The sequence below is a fragment of the Cotesia typhae genome, unplaced genomic scaffold (assembly GCF_013202065.1).
Source record: "Cotesia typhae breed Kobodo isofemale line unplaced genomic scaffold, CoteBio_Ctyphae contig_5, whole genome shotgun sequence".
NCBI classification, from domain to species: domain Eukaryota; kingdom Metazoa; phylum Arthropoda; class Insecta; order Hymenoptera; family Braconidae; genus Cotesia; species Cotesia typhae.
In genome coordinates this window covers 16,081-32,960 of record NW_027423757.1, presented here as the reverse complement: position 1 = coordinate 32,960, position 16,880 = coordinate 16,081, and the positions used below count along the sequence as shown (strand labels likewise).

General features: G+C 29.8%; 2 protein-coding genes and 2 long non-coding RNA genes across 7 annotated transcripts; 2 read left to right on the top strand and 2 right to left on the bottom strand.

Moving 5' to 3' along the window:
* Positions 1–1,254: 1,254 nt before the first annotated feature.
* On the bottom strand, positions 1,255–6,792 carry LOC141531470 (tRNA (guanine(10)-N(2))-methyltransferase TRMT11). The gene is made up of 8 exons (XM_074249312.1): positions 6,654–6,792; positions 6,373–6,447; positions 6,062–6,307; positions 5,868–6,002; positions 5,524–5,787; positions 1,903–2,041; positions 1,636–1,834; positions 1,255–1,578 (listed from the first exon to the last, which is right to left on the bottom strand). Exons 1-8 carry the CDS (start codon positions 6,714–6,716, stop codon positions 1,299–1,301), a joined length of 1,401 nt encoding a protein of 466 aa, XP_074105413.1. The 5' UTR covers positions 6,717–6,792; the 3' UTR covers positions 1,255–1,298.
* Positions 6,793–7,096: 304 nt separating this feature from the next.
* LOC141531486 (uncharacterized) lies at positions 7,097–8,556 on the top strand. Its single transcript, XR_012479932.1, has 2 exons — positions 7,097–7,232; positions 7,337–8,556. It is a non-coding gene; the product is annotated as an uncharacterized LOC141531486 (long non-coding RNA).
* Positions 8,557–10,852: 2,296 nt separating this feature from the next.
* Positions 10,853–14,392, top strand: LOC141531480 (spermatogenesis-associated protein 20-like). Of its 4 annotated transcripts, none has more exons than XM_074249328.1 (6): positions 10,853–11,128; positions 11,338–11,449; positions 11,627–11,714; positions 13,024–13,079; positions 13,646–13,845; positions 13,915–14,392. In XM_074249328.1, coding segments are annotated over exons 2-6 (456 nt in total). In that variant the 5' UTR covers positions 10,853–11,128; positions 11,338–11,448; the 3' UTR covers positions 14,026–14,392. The 4 variants fall into 4 exon arrangements, with proteins under 4 accessions (XP_074105429.1, XP_074105430.1, XP_074105432.1 ...); XM_074249329.1 differs by having other exon boundaries at positions 10,853–11,131; XM_074249331.1 differs by having other exon boundaries at positions 11,117–11,250; positions 13,646–14,392.
* On the bottom strand, positions 13,530–15,054 carry LOC141531482 (uncharacterized). The gene is made up of 2 exons (XR_012479930.1): positions 14,383–15,054; positions 13,530–14,223 (listed from the first exon to the last, which is right to left on the bottom strand). It is a non-coding gene; the product is annotated as an uncharacterized LOC141531482 (long non-coding RNA).
* Positions 15,055–16,880: the final 1,826 nt, after the last annotated feature.

Below are 16,880 nucleotides of genomic sequence, written 5' to 3'. Positions count from 1 at the left end.
AGCATTTTTTGTTATGTAAGGCTTAGCACATAAGTTAGTTACTAAGTGACATGAACCGTTACTTGGAGAAGTGAGCAGCGTTCTAGACTTCGATATCAACTGATATATTTTGGTATTTGTACGCAATCAAACTCAAACTTCTACTAAAAATTTTGTTTTTCGCGTATTCCTTGAAACAAAGTAAAAAATTTTGTGTCATTGCGTCTAAAATCATAGTTGAAAATCATCGTTTTGGCATGAAAAATCAAAAACTTTATGCTTAAGCCGATATTTTCGATGAAAGTTGTACATTAAAAATTAATAAAGAAATAGAAATTGATTCGTCATACGAAACAAATTAATTTTAAAAATAGAACTGCAGTCTATAGTTCTATAAAATTTTTTTTCTAAACTGAAAATAACATTCAAGTTTTAATCTTTTTCTAGACGAAATCAGACGTGATCAAACATGGACAGGTATGATCAGGCCTAAGCGTATTTAACGCTTCAGACATGAACAGGTCTGATCATACATGAACAGGTCTGATCACACATGAACAGGCCTGGTCAGGCCTGAGGTATTTAACGCTTCAGATATGAACAGTCATGGACAGGCCTGAGCGTATTTAACACTTCAGACATGAACAGACCTGGCCCGGCATGAACCACCAAACGATCTTCTCATTGTATTTGAATTAAATCGGTGTTCAATTTAGACGATCACATATATAAATTAACTTTTTAGGTAGGAAAGAATTTTCTAACCATACGCCATCTATTAAAAACTAAGAATACACAAAGATTCCAATTGTAAATTCGTGGACTAAAATATGCTTAGTATCAATAAATACTAGCAGATGACGTGTAGTTACAAAATTCTTTCCTACCTAGAAAGTTAATTTATATATGGGATAGTTCAATACGTTGAATCTACGACTTAAACTTCGACTCGAAAAATCGAGTAGTTTTGTTTACCTTAACAGGCATTGAAAATCGCAGTTTCAATGCAGGTTATACGAAAAGTATAGTGTGTGACTTGAAATGAAACATCAATATGATTTCAGATTTTGTCTTTTTTCATCTTTAGTCACATAATATATTATAGTATTGCAGCAGAAAGTGATTCTTTAGAAGAACAAATGAAATGGTTCAATTACAGTAGAATCTACTAATAATTGTAATATTTCTAGTTCGTTATTGTATAAAACGTGAATTTCAGAAAAAGAAAACCCGAAAAAGTATTGTAGATTGTGGTTGATTAGGATAATTAAAACATTTTTCATCATTTGTTAAAATAAAATTTTTTAATCAACTTGAAATTATTTATTTTTTTTTTGTTCTTCCCATTTTGCTTTATTTGTTGCTCGTTCTATTGCTTGTTTAGTTCTTTTTTCTTTACGTGTTTCATCTCTCAATGCAAAATACATTTCTCTGAAGTCTAATATATTCAAAGTATTTACAACATCGTCATCACATGGCTCTCTTATTTTCATATATGTTAATAGTCTTCGACTTGCATGAATACTTAATATTTGTTCTGAATTAGCAATCATTTGTAAACAAGGATGCGATGGTAATTGTTCCTTGGAATAACATTCTCTATGAAAATAAAAAATTTTGTTAAATTGAAACAAACTTATTAGATTAAAATATTACCGATATACTGGGAACCAGCAAACCAGCTTTCCATTTAGTACCAAATGTTGAACAGCAAAATTTAATAAGTCATTGAATATAAGAGGTAAACTATATACGATTTTTGATGGTATATGAGTAGATACTTGGTTTTCCTGAATAATTGGACTTTTTTTTACAGTTCCAATACGTTCCGTTGCTTCTCGAACTCCGTAAGGTGCTGCAAGTATAAATAAGATGGATAAAAATATTTCATATTGCAATCAAAATAATAAAAAGTTTTCTTACGATCAGTAATGATGACATCGACTCGCATTTGTGGTTTCCACATAGCTTTTGAAAAATCTGACACAACAACATCTAGGTAACAAGAGCTTTTACCATATTGTTTAATGTTTGCGGCTACACTTTCATCACTGCTTCTTGTCTATATTATCAATAAAATTTTTAAGTATAACAATTGTCTAATGTTTAAATCCTCCAACACTCATGAGTTTGAAAAAACCCTGTTTTTTGAAGTGAAACTTCTTTAGAATCGTTGTGATTTGAAACTCGATGAAATGAAAAAGTGAGCCTATAGAGACACAAACACGTAAATCTATTAGATTCAGCCGGCGAGAGAATGAGATAGAATATATTACAGGTTCTCGGTCTCTTCTTTGTGCGATGCTTCGTAGCGTCCTCGCTATCGTCTATTAATCACTGTTCATATGTATGTGCCTTGTGTAGTGGGATAGTCAGTATATCTATATCTATATCTTGCTCCAGGTCCGAGCATTCTACGTGTTTATGTTAGTATGTGTTTAATACATGTGTTTGCGTCTGAATATTAAAAAAAAGGCCATTCGGCAGCCGAAATGGAAGTAGATTTCATTTTATCACTTATTAATTAATCAAAAGTACAATCGTTAATTCGTTGGAAATCGTTAATTTTATATGAAATCTACTAAAACGAGTGCAACAGCAAATTTCATATTTGGCATAACAGAATAGGACTTAATTTTAAGACTACACATATGATTTGGTACTCAAATTAAAGCTTATTAAAAGCACTTTCAGATGCAGTATACAGAGATTCAATAAGTTATTCCATTCAAAAGTTATTCGAGTTAGAAAATGAAGAAATATGAATTTTTATGATTTTGAAAATTTTGAAATCCTGGCATTTCTAAATTACTTAACCGATTAAGCTCATCTTCGAACTTAACTTCGGTATCTATCTGTAGAATAAGTATGTAGAGTTTAGTAAAGATCCATTGTAAATTGGTGACGCTATTGTCGTGACAAGCCGCGTTATATCGTATATATATATATATATATATATATATATATATATATATATATATATATATATATAAATAAATATACATACATACATAAACTTTTGAACCATATGTATTTTCTGACTCAACTCGTCAAGTTAAATCGGAATATAGCAAAATTTTTCAAAAATTCCGTCATGAGAACTGTTATATCCGGCGTTGCCTCATATAACACACAGGGTCTTTCTTCCTCGACGAAAAGTGCAGCGCTTGCACTTTATAAATTTCGACAATCACTCTGACAACACCTCGATTAAGAAATGAGCACACTGTCCACGTTCTGCCAAATTTTCATTTTTAGACCAATAACAAAATCTAACTCCCTTCCGAAAATCGCGATCCGGGTGTATAAAACCACTAAACACCACGGATCACTCGTTCAGTCTTTTATTAAAGAATACGAGGGAAGGTATCCTCGTAGAACCCGTGTGTGTCCTTGTGAGGCGTTACGTACGAGGCAGTGTAAAGCACTAGGTCGCTTACACAAAACTTTAAATTCATTAGTACCTTTTGACTCTTTAAATTATATCTTCTACGAATCGCGCCAGTGTGCTCTTCGAGCTGTATCGAAAGCCCCGTTGATCGTAGTGATATCATTAGCTAAAATTATAACATTTCGGTCTATTATTTGTTTAACGGCGGATCCAAGTGTCTGCCGGAGTTGTTACACCGTTTACAAACTCATAATCAAACATTGTTAAACATAGAAATAAGTGATAGATATAAGTGAATTAGTGTACATTGAGTGCGTCTCGCCCAAAGGGCAAATAACTAAATAAATTACAAAACCCAGAACTTCTCGTGTCACTTCATCTTAAATTAAGCTCCTCAACCTCCTCAGTTATACCAATCTCTACCGCGAGAGGAGAAGAAGTCAACCCATGATCCACTGACCAACCAAACTAAATTCAGATCAACAAAAATTCATAAAGGACGACTGGGAGTTCAGCATTTGTCACCGACTTCCCTTTCAATTCGCCGTTGGAACTCCTGGTTACCGGGAGGCGTTCGAAATCCATAATAAAAATAAAACTCTTGTAGCCTCTCTACAAGAGAAAATCTATCTAAACGTGTTCGAGCTTCCTCAAGGCCCACTCTACCAATTAATTATCTCACTATAATTAATCTGGACATAACAGAACCAATGCAATAGTTAGATTTCTATGAAAACTACTAAAAACGATTCAAATACGAATTTCCATATTTACGGCGAATCTATGTGAAAACAAAAAGACTGAATAATATGTAATATAATCATATACATTAAAATATTAAATAATTTTTAAGCTTGGTGAAAAATAAATGATAGTTAAAAAAAATCTAAAAAACATGCTTTATATTGAAAATCAAACTAAAAATTAAAAAATAAATTTTAACAAATTTGAATTAAGAATAGTGTAAAAAAATTCTAATAAATATAAATTAATAATAGTGTAAATAAGAAAAAAATGAATTTTATTTAAAAAAAAAAAGCGTGGGTCGCTTTTTAAGATATTATCGAAATGATAATCCTCCTACTTATATTTGTCAATAAAACATTTATAACTATTGAAACCATGCACCTCACGCTCTTTTCTATTTTTTTTAGTTTAGTTTTCTATATAAAGCATATTTTTTAGTTTTTTTAAACTATTGTTCATTTTAATCTACTATTGATTCCGTCATTACTATTAGTAACTGTAATTATGACTATCGCCTTGACTATTGTGCGGTGCCGAGTGCTCGAATCACCAAGATACGCATGCGCAAGACTTCGCGCTTACTCTATCTCTCTTACTCTCACGCAAAGGATGCGTGAAAAAAATTATTTAATCCTGACGATCCTAATTACGATAATGGAATAATCTTATCAAATTAATGCATTGTCATTGGTCCTCGATAAGTCTACAAATTTCAAATGAAATCTGACCGTTTGAAGTAGGTCAAAATCAACTCCAAAGGAGTCAGTTACAAACATACTAACATACAAGTGAAGCTAATATGAAGCGTGTAATAATAATAATAATAATAATAATAATAATAATAATAATAATAATAATAATAATAATAAACCTTACATTTATCCTAAAACTCCTAAAACTCTATTTCCATCTCAATCTCTCGTAGCCTACCTCTGATTAAAATACTCATTAAAAAGTATTGAAAATGATGAAATTTTAATTGTTTTCAATAACACTAATTCTTTTTTTTATGTATTTGTAAATTATACAGTCTACATGAAGAGACTGTTTATTTTTTCAACACTTTTCAATGAGTATTTTTAATCAAGGACTTTTTAGAAGTTTCACTTCTATCGTGTGTGACTTACACACACACACCCTTTTTCTTTTTATTTTTAACCCTCATTAAAAAAAAGAATTGGAAAGAATTCAAAATGATTTGATTTTTGATCGTTTTGAATACTTTCTAATCCTTCAAATCCTTTTTTAATACTATCTCTTATGGACAGTTAATATGTGAGATCATTTTTAATTCTTTTTTTTTAATAAGGGAATTCTAACATTTTGAAATAGTTTCTGTCATCGCGAACAATGGAGAGTTGAAGAAAATATTAAATGTGTATCTGAAAAATATAATAAAACAATACTTTTTGAGTTATTCTTGTTGGTCTTGTTCGGGCATGCAGCATCATGAAATCGATATCAGCTCCTAAAATATAGCCGCCAAATTGTGCCGCAGCTACTAAAAGAGAGCCAGTTCCAACAAACGGATCAAGTATAATGTCACCATTTTTAACCTGGGCTTGGTTAGCCATCAGTAACGATAGTTGAGGGTCCATGGAAGTAGTTCCGATAAATTTTCGAGTTTTTAATGATAATTTCTGAATCAAGTTTCTTTGGCCGTCAGCTATCTGAAAATTAAATTTATTTTGCATGTTCAATCAATTTTATTAAAATCTTTAATTTCGAAAGTTCAAAAGCTGATACTAACCCATTTACCAAAAAATAGTTTTTCTGGATTCTCAGATTTATTATTTGAATTAATGCCATAATACTCGATGTAATAGAAGCTGTTGTCAGGATTACTTAAATCCACTGGTCCTTCAAAAGGTAAATAATTAAGAGTCTGCAAATGAATTTAAATATTATTTACTTGTTTTTAACAACGCAAGTTGAAATACTTACTTCAATTTTGGCAACTTTTTCTTTTTGAGAAAAATGTTTGCAGAAAGTTTCTACAATGATTTTGAATGATTTTTCTCGATGTGAATAATGTGATAATTTTTCATTTGAGTGTAATCGTAGACTTTCGTGAAATTTAGAAAAATCTGATGCTTGTGTCCAAAGTTCTATACAAAATCTTATCGACACAGATCTACTAGCTATTTTTTTAATAATCGCTTCACAGTCAGTTTCAACGATCCAATAAGGCTACAAAAATAAGAGTACAAAATTTCTGCTCAAAATAAAAAAAAAATTGATTTTTTATACTTTACCTGATGTGTTAGTGCCTCAGTTGGCTTTAATTTGGATGAAACTATTTTGAATAAGCTTAGAATTGAATTAATTTCCTGAAAATTAAATCAATTCCTAGAAATTTCGGAAAAAAAAACAATACCAAACTTTGGAAGTATTAAAATGTTAATTTTCAAAGCATTTATTTTTTGACAAGAAAAAAAAAATGCCGTGTCTAGCAGGAATTTTTATAGTCCAAATTGAGATATCAATAAAATTATAAAAATGTATTTAGAACTTTGAATTTGATATTTTAACTTACCGCTACACGAAAATCAACGTGCTCCTGTGCGAACCAAAATAAATATTTTTTCAGCACACTCATTTTAATCAATACAATATTTTTTTCGTAAAAAATAGTAAGTAAATAATTATGTATATGAAACTAAAATGAAATTATCGTCCAGTCAATACCCGATGTAATTATTTTGGTATATCTATCATTTCTAACCATGCCATTTCTAATATTCATAATAATACTGAAAAAGAACACATGTAAACAAGTGAAACCACCGTGAGGGATCATGTGTGAAATATAGAGGCAGCACTACTGTCGAAGTAAGCGCTCTCTAGTATTCATTTGCTGAAGATAATGGGATCAAAACATTCATTAAAAACAACATAAAATATTTATAAATCATGGAAAAAAGAATAAAATATGGATTTCAACCGGTTGTCAATAATATTATACGTGGCCAAAATGATAAAAAAGGCAAAAAAGTTATTCAACTCTAATCATGTCTATGTTGTAGTTAAAAAACATGATAATTTTGCAAGTGTCATAACCGCTAAAGCCGTACCACAAACGAGTGTGTCAAATACTTATGATGTGAAAGTTTTGGTACGTATAAAAATTAAATTAATAACTCTTTATTGCAATTAAATTGAAATTCTCAGTAATTTAGACATGTGAATTGAAATAACAATAAAAATATTTTATTTCAGCTTGGAAAGAATCGAAACATCAGTAATTCTGCATGTACCTGCAAAGCAGGTCTGGGAGGCAAATGCAAGCACATCAGTGCGTTGATTCATTAAGTCAATTCATCATAAAGCTCATTTTCAAAAATAAGCCACTGGCAAGAATGGGGTAAACCAACTCAATGACAACTCCTGGGATACGATAAAGATCAAAGAATGTCGAAGCTCTTTACCCCACAGCCTTTGTGTCGAGAAGCATTAAAATTGGAACCTGTCAAGATTACGAATGCTAACTTACCGGACTCATTCGCCAACACACCTCTTGGAAAAATGTTAAAACCAGAGGAAAAGAAAAATGTTGCACCAGCTGAATCACTCCTGAAAATGATTCAAATGAAGACAAAACAAACACTTACGAAAAAAGCAGAGAAAGTTGTGAGTGATATATTTTTGTTACAATCTGTGAATAAAAAATACAGTGAAGAAGTAGTCATAACCAAAGATTTACATTCGTTTTACCAACAGTATGTTTGTTGTGATTTTAAAACTGCTTTAAATTTGAGAGTTTCAACAATTGAACAGTCCAACAGTAGCGAGTGGTTTAAGCAACGTGTACTCTACGGATAACTGCCAATAATGCGTACAAACTAAAAGATTATTGTTTTAACGTAGAAAAGGTATTGATAGATTAATTAAATCCAAAGATTACTCAAAATGCTGCGATAATATATGGGGAAAAAATGAAGATGTGGCTTTAAAAGAGTATAAACAATTACTTGATCCGAAGTGGGAGGTTTTCAAAGTCGGAGTAATAATAAATCTGCAACAACCATGGATGAGTTGTTCTCCAGATGCTATTTTAGTATGTGGAAAAGAAGCTTGGCAGTAACAACTGGTTGAAATAAAATGTCCACACACCTACCGGAAAATACCTGTTTGGGACAACGAACTAAGAAAGCCGAACGTTCCACACTTGAAAAGAGATGAAAATGGGTTTAAATCCAAGTCATTCAATTTATATTTAAGTTCAGCTCCAAATATATGTGACCAATATAGGATATTGTGATTTATATATTTATTCACCACAAGGTAGTGTGCTGCTGAAAATTTAACGAGACAACGAGCTATTGGCTAAGTTAATTCCTACACTGGAACAATTTGATTTTAGCAAATATATCCTGAGATTACATGCCAAATTCTGTACTACATCTAAGTAAAATTACTGTTATCAGTAAAATCAACAATTTCTTATTTAAAATTATATTATGTATTGATCAGAGAGAACAATTTACCATCGATGTCAAGTTACATAACTGTGATGGTTTCAGAATCTAGACAGAATTTAAGAAAAATGGTTATGATACGTTTTGATATTTATAAAATTTTATTAAAATATTTATTTACTTAAAAATATATTAACTTAATTCATAAGAATTATAAAAAAAAAAAAAAAACTTTAAAAATGTTAAAAAATTTTATACTAAATGTGAGGAAATAGAAATATTTAACTTTATTAAAACGATTACTTATACTTGTCTAATGTTCAAGAAATTACAAAAAAAAAGTATTAAAGTAAACATTTAATTTTTATTACTTTCTATAATAAAAACATTTATATAAATATTATCAAAATTATAGTTTTTTATATGCCCGAGTTTAATTTGAACTTTTATTTTAATTTTGTAATGAATTTTTGATTAATACTGAACTTACACATAATTTTTTACTGCTTTTATCCACTGTTTACGTTTTGCTATTTTCCATGCGGCTCCAAACATGCTATCTGGGAATTTATAAAATTTCACTTTCACATCAACTCCACGTTTTTGAGGTGATGTATTATTACAACCACGAATGCAGCAATTCTTTCTTGAAGCTGACATAATTGAAATATTATCAATTAATTTTAATATTAATTATTAAAAAATAAATCATGTGTAAAAATTTAATAAACGATGCCAATTACTTGAAATGTTTACTACTAGCTGGCGTAAGAGTCTAGATACTCGATCCCTTTGTGACCGTCACGGAGTTTTTGTCACAAATTTCAGCTTGTTCACAAATTTGATCAGCCACATCCAGCTACATTGTTATATCCTAAAATATCATAGGTATCGTTGTCGATGCATTACGCGGTAATTAATTTAAATTCAAATTACTTAACTCTATTTAAATAGAAATATAAAATAAGTCTTGTATCTTGAAATCTCGAAAACCGTTGCAACTCATAAATTTAGTTTAAACGCTCTCTCAAAACATACAATAAACAAAACCATTTACTAAAACTTCTCAGAAACACAAAAAGTACTTGAATAAAATGCACACGTGTTACTTAACAACTAGACCTTTGTGAAAACTCATAAAAAGGAAAACACGTGTCGAACATTTCTCATGGGTTTTCCTAGTTAAAATTATTCTAGCTAAATATTCTCAAGAGGTCATAAATTATAAGAAATAATAAATACGAAATAGAAAGCATAAAGCATTAAAACAACCAACACTGAGACCATTTGTTAGATAAATAAACAATACTTTTAGAATATCTTATAATTATTAAATAATATTAATGTTTTAGTTTAACTAAAGAATAGTTTTCATATGGATTAATAAACAAATAATGATAGATTCATATTAATATTAATATGATGTATATAAATATATATAGATATATTTGTATCGACATGGGTTTTTCCTGTGGTTTCCCCATGTCACTGTTCTTAGAGCCTAAAGAAAGGTGAGGAACAGGGCAAATGCGATACAAAAGGCACAAGTCGGACCACAGCCGCAACACTAAAAATATATAAAAATATTATAATCTCACTTTGTTAATATTTAATAAGCAATAATACATGCAATTATAATACTATAATAATAATAGTAAAATACTGACTAAGAATAATATTATAATAAATAATAAGGGTAGAAATAATTAGTTAAACACCAAAAGTGATAACTATTGTAACTAACAAATATAAGAATCTAAGTATAAGAATAATATAAGATAGCATGACAGCCCTCACACATGACCGTGTGTGGGTACCTAGCTAGTATACAGTAAACCTACATATAAAAGTTATAAGTATTAGTGTGTATTCGAATATATGTTATTGTATGCGTACTGTAAACGTTAGATGAAGACATGTATATGTGAAGTGTATTGGCGTGAACCAGAGAGGGAGGAAGTGAAACTGGAAAACTCGGACCTAAAACCGAGACTCCTTGTAACGACACTTCTCCCTGAGCGCTGTAACCGAGCACTTGCTGTAGCTGAAACCACTGAATAAAATCAAGCTCTCTGATAATTATTATTTATCATTTAAAACAAGTCCCCCTAACTAAAGTTTTCTCCTTTTCTTAATTTAATCTAACAAATTCCATTATCAAAAACTGAATTAATAAACAACAATAAATTTAAATTGATCCCGCGTGACTACAACTCACACCTCAGTCCAGAAGAGGCGTTACGAGCAATCTAGTGACCTCGCTGGACGTAACAACTGGTGACAGCGGTGGGATAGTTCCACAGTAGTCGGGATTCAGGTGAATTAATTAATTCACCCCATTCAATTCAAAAAAAAAAAAAAACGCAAAAATTTTGGTGACAAATTTGATTCTCATTGGACACACCTACGAAACCAAAAATCAGGGGTCATCGAAATCATTGAGGAAATCGAGAATCAAGGACCACTGAAATAATCTACGAGGTCAACGATCCAGGAAACCAAGTGGAAATTGAACGAGCCAATCCAACCATCGAGGGTCATCTACGAAGGAACTGCTACCTGAGATACAACCATCTGTGTAGTGAATTTAGTGGTAGTACATATTAATTTTATATACATAACATAATATTCATTATATATATTTACATTAAATTATGTCAAAAATTTTATTTAGTTATTTTTTCTTTTTTTATAGTTTCAATTGTCACGTAAAAAGTAATTTTTTATGTGACTTATTTGTCACATTTATTTATCGTTATTTATACTTATACAAAAATTAACACTTATTTACATTTTTTCCAGGGACTAGAGAGATGGACGATCAATTAATCTGGATCAGGATAGTAGACTACCGAGAGAAGTTTAATGTCAGACGCTGGCAGGACGCGGACATCGGGATAGCACGCCTTTGGAAGTAAATATAAAAATTTTTTATTATACGCCCTTATGATTTCCGTGTGCCATAAGAGCGTATAATTTTTATACACCCTTATGACACCTGTAACGTGATATGTTTAATTAGGTCTTTTTTAAATTATTTTAGTCGTAGATTAAAAGAGAAAAATTTATTAATTTTTTTTGTTTTTTCCAGTGAAATTGCCAACGACTCACGACTTCAAGGACGCTACACCGCGGTCGAATGCTGGGATCGTTTTTCACTCTTCGTTGAGTATTACAACGTAAGTGTTTTACTATTTTATATATATATATATATATATATATATATATATATATATATATATATATATATATATATATATATATATATATATATATTTCTTCTGTGTTCAATTAAGTCCACGGGGAAATGTTCATTTAATAGATTTTTTATTTCTAAATTGTTGTTGACCTTGAGTACCCACAGGCACTTTTCATATATTTTATAAACATCATACATATAAGATATATGAAAAAATTCATGTGGGTACTCAAATTAAAAGGTCTTGATGAGTATAAAATCATAATGAACTTATATTTACGGAAATGTTAATAATTAATGAATGATAATGTATTTCGTTAACTAATGATATTTTTAACGGTATAAACTCATCCCGATGTTACACTCGTCAAGAGCTTCCATTTGAGTACCCACATGCATTTTTCATATATTTTATATACTTCATAAATATCATATGCATAAGATATATAAAAAAATTCATGTGGGTACTGAAATGAAAGGTCTCAATGAGTATAAAATCAGAATGGGTTTATATTTACGAAAATGTTAATTATTGAAGAATGCCCATTGCATATTGTTAATTTATGATGTTTTTAACTGTATAAGTCCATTCCTAAAATTTCTAATTTAAGGTGTTCTAAATTTAAGGAGGATTTATAAAAAATCGGCCAGCTTGACCCCATAAAAAAAACTTTCCAATAGATAGAACAATGTTTCATACGTATTCTATCAAAATTTGATAACGATTTACTACGTAGTTTGAGTTTAATTAATTTTTTTATATCAAAAATTAGTTTCTATCTTTGTCGTTTGTCGGAGACATTACTCCCACATCGTTATTAGAGAAAAAATGGCAATTTCTCGGTGCGCGGCAAATTTGAAATTTAAATATAATTATAAAGTTTTTTTGCATTAAAATGAATTGTTATTAAATATATATTAAAAGTTCACGTAAATTATAGCAAATTTAATTTATTGAAGTGATATTTGCAAATTTAAACAATAAATGAACACCGTGAGCAGCTGTTTTAAGTACCGACCTTACATAACCTACAACAGTTGTTATTGTTTTGTGACAGCCCAGTACTTATCACTTGATATTTTAATAGTTATATTATTATAATTATTTGACCATAATTATGAATTTAATTTAATCAATTAAATTCTGATTAGAAATAATTCTAATTTTTTTACTATTTTTCGAGTGATCTCTTGCAAAAAAGAAAAAAAAATCCATTAATGAGACCTCGGAATGCGACGATCAAACTACCTTAATCCACCCTAATTTATTAATATTAAATTATTTACAGTACCTCAAGGCAATCCCCGAGACTCGTCCTCCTCATCCTCGATGCATGTGGACACGGTATTATTATTTTGCAAATCATGAAGAGTGGATTAAAGAAAAAAATCCATAAAGAGTGTTAACAACAATTGTTTAGTATATAATACATCATTTATTTTAAAAATTTGTTTTAAAAATTGTAATATTTTATCATAAAAATTTATTCTACTTCCTGAATATTCTAATAATAATACAAATTCTACTTACAACTAATTATACTTATTACTAAATCGACTTTTCAAAATTAAAATTTTAATAAATTTAAAATAAAATTGAAATTTTTTAATATCTTTTTTTCTCATTAAAATTAAAACAAGGTAAGTACCCAGTAGTTAAATAGATTTCAAAGCAAAACTCTTTTGACACTACTTTTAATATATAAAGATGCAATTATTCGTTCAAATTAGTGATTTTTATGAAAATATTAACAATTTTGAATCAATTGAAGGGCAAAATAATAAAGATAATTGATTATTTGCTTATAATAGATTAATTATAAGTTAATTTTTTATTTATTAATTATTATCAATTTTATTTATCAATCATTATTTTATTTATTAATTATTAATTATCGTTAATTTTTTTAGAACACGATGTCGCTGAACCTTTAAGTAATCCAGTGGCATGTGGTGATTTGTTACGATTAGCCTCCTATTCAAGCCGAACAGATTACAATAGCAAACTTGTTGAATTATTTAGCTCCTTCGAAGAAATTTTAATGAGAATACCTATCGCAATCCCCGGATTAAGTTGTACTTTAGTGCATTACTGGGACACCACCATTCAGGTTCGTTCATAAACTATCTTATTACATTTGAATTAAATTATTAATTTTATGTAAATATATATTATCTAGATATATATTGCCGGTAAAAGAGACGCTAAAGGCACTGAGGAGTTACTTAATCGTTCGAGATCGTTTGATGCCTGCGAAATTAATCATATTCACAGACCTCGAAAACACTGACTAGGTGTTAATCAGACGAAATGAAGTGTTGTAAGTAAAATGAAAATGTAGAATGGTCAGGCTACTGCTTACGTATGTAGACATCGCACTTGCTCTCTACCGGTTGTTGAATCAACGCAGCTTACTGAACTTATCGATGAGGATAATTGCATTGATACTTGATGAATATTTTTAATCCCAGCAGGTCTAAGATAATAGCTTAAAAAATTACTAATAAGTTATTGATATACTTTTTAACTTTTGAGATAATAAACGTGATATGGATATTAATGATATAAATCAGGTAAACACACTTGTAGATGCGCACAAAAATTGTAATTAATTACTAAAAGCTTTAAATTAAAATAAATATATCACCTTCAATATTTATGCTATTCCTTTATAGTTTTATAAGCAAAGCGTACAACGCGTACAACTATGTTACGTCCAGCGAGGTCACTAGATTGCTCGTAACGCCTCTTCTGGACTGAGGTGTGAGTTGTAGTCACGCGGGATCAATTTAAATTTATTGTTGTTTATTAATTCAGTTTTTGATAATGGGATTTGTTAGATTAAATTAAGAAAAGGGGAAAACTTTACTTAGGGGGACTTGTTTTAAATGATAAATAATAATTATCAGAGAGCTTGATTTTATTCAGTGGTTTCAGCTACAGCAAGTGCTCGGTTACAGCGCTCAGAGAGAAGTGTCGTTACAAGGAGTCTCGGTTTTAGGTCCGAGTTTTCCAGTTTCACTTCCTCCCTCTCTGGTTCACGCCAATACACTTAACATATACATGCCTTCATCTAACGTTTACAGTACGCATACAATAACATATATTCGAATACACACTAATACTTATAACTTTTATATGTAGGTTTACTGTATACTAGCTAGGTACCCACACACGGTCATGTGTGAGGGCTGTCATGCTATCTTATATTATTCTTATACTTAGATTCTTATATTTGTTAGTTACAATAGTTATTACTTTTGGTGTTTAACTAATTATTTCTACCTTTATTATTTATTATAATATTATTCTTAGTCAGTATTTTACTATTATTATTATAGTATTATAATTGCATGTATTATTGCTTATTAAATATTAACAAAGTTAGATTATAATATTTCTTTATATATTTTTAGTGTTGTGGCTGTGGTCCAACTTGTGCCTTTTGTATCGCATTTGCCCTGTTCCTCACCTTTCTTTAGGCTCTAAGAACAGTGACATGGGGAAACCACAGGAAAAACCCATGTCGATACAAATATATCTATATATATTTATATACATCATATTAATATTAATATGAATCTATCATTATTTGTTTATTAATCCATATGAAAACTATTCTTTAGTTAAACTAAAACATTAATCTTATTTAATAATTATAAGATATTCTAAAAGTATTGTTTATTTATCTAACAAATGGTCTCAGTATTGGTTGTTTTAAGGCTTTATGCTTTCTATTTCGTATTTATTATATCTTATAATTTATGACCTCTTGAGAATATTTAGCTAGAATAATTTTAACTAGGAAAACCCTTGAGAAATGTTCGACACGTGTTTTCCTTTTTATGAGTTTTCACAAAGGTCTAGTTGTTAAGTAACACGTGTGCATTTTATTCAAGTACTTTTTGTGTTTCTGAGAAGTTTTAGTAAATGGTTTTGTTTATTGTATGTTTTGAGAGAGCGTTTAAACTAAATTTATGAGTTGCAACGGTTTTCGAGATTTCAAGATAAAAGACTTATTTTATATTTATATTTAAATAGAGTTGTCATTTGAATTTAAATTAATTACCGCGTAATGCATCGACAACGACACCTATGATATTTTAGGATATAACAACTACACTCATGGCCAACTGAAAAAAATGAAATCCCTACTCTTGAAAATGTAATGTCCTGCGAGGTTACTAGATTCGCTGATGATGACACCTCGTGGACAAGTGGGTTGTTTATTGTCACGCGGGATTTGATTTTATAATTTAATTTGAAATATACTAAAAAATTTACTGATTGAGATTGTGTGGCAAGGTATGATTTTTAAATGATAAGAGTTCAATTGAACTTTATGTTGATGTTTATTTAGAAATCGGAGAGATGGAGTGAATAGTTACAGCTCTCGGGGAGAAGTGGTCACAGTCTCAACTCTGACTCCTCAGCTTCACTTTCCCCCACTATGGTTACACGTATACACTTATACTATTGCTAGAACTACCCTTATACATAGTGCGTAATATACTATCTTACATGTACTCATATAACACTTATTATTTGCGGCTGCGGCCGGCTTACATATTCATGTACCTATATTTACCTGGCTTTAAATTCAGCACAGCGACCTAGGGAAACCGCAGAAAACCTGGTCGAGGTACAGACAGTAATGATAACATAATAACAGATCGTTGTTAACAATGATCATCCTTATCTATTATTTATAATTTAATTAACATATATTCATTAGAATCAATTAACGTGTTATAATTTTAAAAGGCTTTTAAAGTATTATCTGCTCAATAAATTATATCAGATGTGGATTTTACTTAAATATTTGCTAATGATTTCTAAATTCAATTTAATACCATTTACTATTCAATTATTCTAATATGTAATTAAATTTGTCTAAAACCATTGTGACATTAAATCCATACATATATACAGATGTTGTAGCGTCTAAATACTCATTATTTATGTTATTTAGTTACTTAAAATAAAGTGGATAAATAAGTTATTATTTATTTATTTGTTGTTAAATTCAGTTGAAGCGCCTTGTTTTTTAGAGAACAAGAGACCGTTGACTTTCCACACGTGGCTTTTATGGCTTTTCTTTTAAGGACTTGAAGTTGTCAATGTGGCAAGGACATGTTCTGTGTT